Source organism: Lactuca sativa, chromosome 2 (assembly GCF_002870075.4).
Source record: "Lactuca sativa cultivar Salinas chromosome 2, Lsat_Salinas_v11, whole genome shotgun sequence".
Lineage (NCBI taxonomy): Eukaryota > Viridiplantae > Streptophyta > Magnoliopsida > Asterales > Asteraceae > Lactuca > Lactuca sativa.
In genome coordinates this window covers 164,440,743-164,444,840 of record NC_056624.2, presented here as the reverse complement: position 1 = coordinate 164,444,840, position 4,098 = coordinate 164,440,743, and the positions used below count along the sequence as shown (strand labels likewise).

General features: G+C 30.6%; 1 protein-coding gene across 1 annotated transcript; it reads left to right on the top strand.

Annotated features, from left to right (window-relative positions):
- The first annotated feature begins 2,884 nt into the window (after positions 1–2,884).
- On the top strand, positions 2,885–4,098 carry LOC111902564 (uncharacterized). Its single transcript, XM_023898390.3, has 3 exons — positions 2,885–3,092; positions 3,186–3,447; positions 3,708–4,098. Exons 1-3 carry the CDS (start codon positions 2,972–2,974, stop codon positions 3,925–3,927), a joined length of 603 nt encoding a protein of 200 aa, XP_023754158.1. The 5' UTR covers positions 2,885–2,971; the 3' UTR covers positions 3,928–4,098.

Genomic DNA, 4,098 nt, shown 5'->3' with positions numbered 1-4,098 from the left:
TACTACAATAATCAAAATGTATGTAAACCCTAAAACCCTTTATGAATTTCGTAAATAGTAGGGTATTCTTTGGGTTCTTGATGTTGAATTGTTTGTTACAATCAATATAGAAACTTAGATCCAATAAGTTGTATGTGAACTTAAGTTAAGTTTTTCCGCCACATATTGTTTTGTAACCTATAAAACCTACCACTAAATAGTTGGCCTAGGGGACCTTGAAGCCGCCTCTCTGTCGTTCAACTACGTGGGTGTCTTATTGGTGCCAACATGTCCCTAAAGAAGAATTGGAAACTGCTTATTGATCGGTTTCACTCTAAACTATCTTATTGGAAAGGAAAAAACCTTTCGTTTGAGGATCGTTTCACCCCTTGCTAAAACAGTTCTCGACACCCTCCTGATTTATTACTACTCAATGTTTAAGACTCTTATTTGCATTTTAGAAGAGCTTCATCTATATATATGGGGATGTAATGTGGAGAAAAGAAAAATTAGTTGGATTGCTCGGCCAAAGCTCCTTGCTCCTAAGGAAAAAGGAGATCTCGGTTAAGGCAGTCTTTGTGCTCTAAACATTGCTCTTCTTGCCAAATAGTGGTGTCCATATATGTAAATAAAAGATTCTTTATGCTAAGGTGGTTCGTGTCATCTATAATTTGGATGGTAAGAGCAATCACATCAGTGGTAGTCTTGCAATATATTTGTAAAGACCACCTGTATAATGTTTGCAAGACACATTGATTAGATATTATTACTTTATTATAAAGGTAATATGATATATCAATTCAATTGTTTTTAATATCTTAATATGGCTATTTGATTAAAATACTAACATAATCATTTTGCAAACCTTTCTAGTTTTGAAAGAGGCACTCCTATGTGACATAAAATAATGACCTACTTGGCCTTGCAAACCATTTACAAGTCATCGATGTGGATGGTCTAAGCCAAATGATTATGAAGTGGGGTAAGGAACAATATTAGTTAAACTAAAAGATGATCCAGGGTCCTTGAGGATATACCCGACTGATGTATTTTCCTACTCAGTTGGTAACGACGATAATACATTTTTTTGATTCTAAATAAGCCCTTTTTGTATGACAAATTTGGGGTTGTTTAAAAAAACTTAACATTTTTTTGGACCGATATCACATTTATTTTTATTATTTTGATAACCTATGATTATAAAATACTTGTAATGATGATTTTTGGTTACAAGTTTGCATATAATTTCCTTAATAGCTGCATGACACTTTAAGTTAGCAACGAAATGATACAAGGTACTTTTGCCATATTTATGTATATCGCTTTATATTGCTCAATCATTTGATTTGATATATATATATATATATATATATATATATATATATATATATATATATATATATATATATATATATATATATATATATATATATATATATATATATATATATATATATATATATATATATATATATATATATATATATATATATATATATATATATATATATATAGGGTTAGGTTCATGTGAGACGGCCAAATTTTGTGAGACCGTGAGACGCATTTTTTTATTTTTTTATTTTTTTATTTTTAATTTTTTTTTAGTTAATTCAAGTTCCGAAAATAATATTTAAAAAAATAAAATTTTGATTTTTCCATTTATTTTGCATTTTAAAATTATTTTTAAAATATGTACAGTGTAATATTCTATTTAGAATATTTCACGTATTTTTCAAAAAAATAGAATTTTTATTTTATTTTATTTTTTTAGTTAATTCAAGTTCCGAAAATAATATTTAAATTTTTTTTTTTTAGATTTTTCTATTTATTTTGTATTTTAAAATTATTTTTTAGAATATGTCAGTGTAATATTCTATTTAGAATATTTCATGTATTTTTAAAAAAAAAACGGGATTTTTTTAAATTTTTTTTAGTTAATTCAAGTTCCGAAAATAATATTTAAAAAAAGAATTTTTGGATTTTTCCATTTATTTTGCATTTTAAAATTATTTTTAGATTTGGTCTCACGGTCTCACAAAATTAGAATGGTCTCAAATGAACCTGAATCTATATATATATATATATATATATATATATATATATATATATATATATATATATATATATATATATATATATTAACTTAGTGGATAATATAACTATTTTAATCTAAAAGCTTATCATCTTTATTTTTTATATGTAATATTTAGATAAAAGTGTTGTCTTTATCACACTAATAGTCAAAAAGTATGTTACATGAGTTAATGGGTTAACACATCTTACAATTTTCATAAATTTTCTATAACTTTCTTAGTATTTATATAAACCTTTATGTTAATGCAATGTACTTTTGCCATATATCAATGTAATATATTGTTCAATTTTTTGATTTGATGTATTTTTTTTAACTTAATGGATAATATGACTATTTAAATCTAAAAATGTTACCATCTTTATCTATTTTATGTAATATTTAAGATAAAGCGATGCCTTTATCATATTAATAGTCAAAATATGTTACATGAGTTAATGGCTTAACATATCTTACATTTTATAATTAGCGTACACATTTATTTTCAACTATGCACGAATAAATAATTTAGTGGTCCATTTTGAGAGCCGAAAGGGATATGTTCTTAATGAAAAAACCATGGGCCATAAAGTCCATTAAACCATACATTTCGGACCCTAAAATGAACGGTCAAGATTTCTCAAGATTGGCACACATCTCGGGACGTATGGGAACGGTTGAAACTCGACGCCGTATCGTGCCGTTGCCCATCAATTTCGGCCAGACTTTCGAATATTCCATTCGCATATCCGCCGTCAGATCAGATTCCCTCTCATCTTCTCGATGCACTTATCCCTTTCGATAGCGTCCATTCTTTATTCCAAATATAAAGTATCAATCAATCAACCCTATCTTCATCTTCTTCTTCTGCATCGATCATCGTTTTATCCGAATCAAATTTCCCCCAAATCTTCGATCACCATGTCCGAAGAACTGGCGCCTGAGCAAATTAAACTCATCCACAAACTTAACGTGTTCAAGATCAAAGGCAGAGACAAGCGCGGTCGCAAGATCTTGAGAATTATAGGAAAAAACTTTCCTGGTAAGCTTTTCGTTACTTTTGATGCCTATTATTTGTTGATCGAACGCAGATTAACGGTTTTTTTGAATAATAGTTTGCTGATTTCTTCTACAGCGAAGAGTCTGAACGTTGACCTGTTGAAAAAGTATCTGGAAGTGAAGGTTTTCCCCAAACTCGAGAGGCCTTTTGTCGTGGTTTACATCCACACCGATGTTGATAAGAGCGAGAATTTCCCCGGAATATCTGCTCTCCGATCTGCTTACGAAGCGATTCCGATCAACGTCAAACAATATCTGGAAGCGGTTTACTTTGTTCACCCGGATCTACAATCCAGACTTTTTCTCGCCACATTCGGCCGATTCATCTTCACCGGAGGGTAAGTCATATTCTATCCGTCGATAATTCAAAATTGTTCTCTTCCCAGTACCAAAATTGTCAAAATCCAATACCCTCATGCAACAATAAATTGTACGTAACGCATAACAAGTTGTTACAAATCTTGTTTTTGGCAAATTCCGCATTGGAAAAAACGACCTAACTTGATAACCCCCAAATTTTAGGGAACCAGAGTTAGGGTTAAAAGTTTCTTTGCATCAATTACAATCTGAACTGTATTGATCATGTGTTATGGTGCAGGTTGTATGCGAAGCTGAAATACGTGAGCAGATTAGGGTATCTGTGGGAGCATGTGAGAAGAAACGATATCGAGATCCCGGAGTTCGTGTATGATCACGATGAGGATCTGGAGTTCCGTCCGATGATGGATTATGGTTTAGAGAGTGACCACCCAAGAGTTTTCGGTGCGCCCGCGGTTGATTCCTCTGTGGCGTCTTATTCCATGAGGTGTATTTCATAGAATCAAAACAATAGTATTAAGATTAAGAAAAAAAATACAATGAATGTGTTTGTAGTAAAATTTGGGAGTGCGAGTGCGAGTTTTTCTTTTTCTTTTTTGCTTGCTAAGCGTTCTGTTTGTAAATTTGGTTGATATAATAGGAATGAAAAAAATAGAGCGAGATATTTAATA

Coding starts and splice junctions, on each gene's coding strand:
- LOC111902564 (XM_023898390.3), top strand. CDS start 2,972: ATGTCCGAAGAACTGGCGCCTGAGCAAATTAAACTCATCCACAAACTT. Junction 3,093..3,185: donor TATAGGAAAAAACTTTCCTG/GTAAGCTTTTCG, acceptor TTTCTTCTACAG/CGAAGAGTCTGAACGTTGAC. Junction 3,448..3,707: donor CGATTCATCTTCACCGGAGG/GTAAGTCATATT, acceptor GTTATGGTGCAG/GTTGTATGCGAAGCTGAAAT.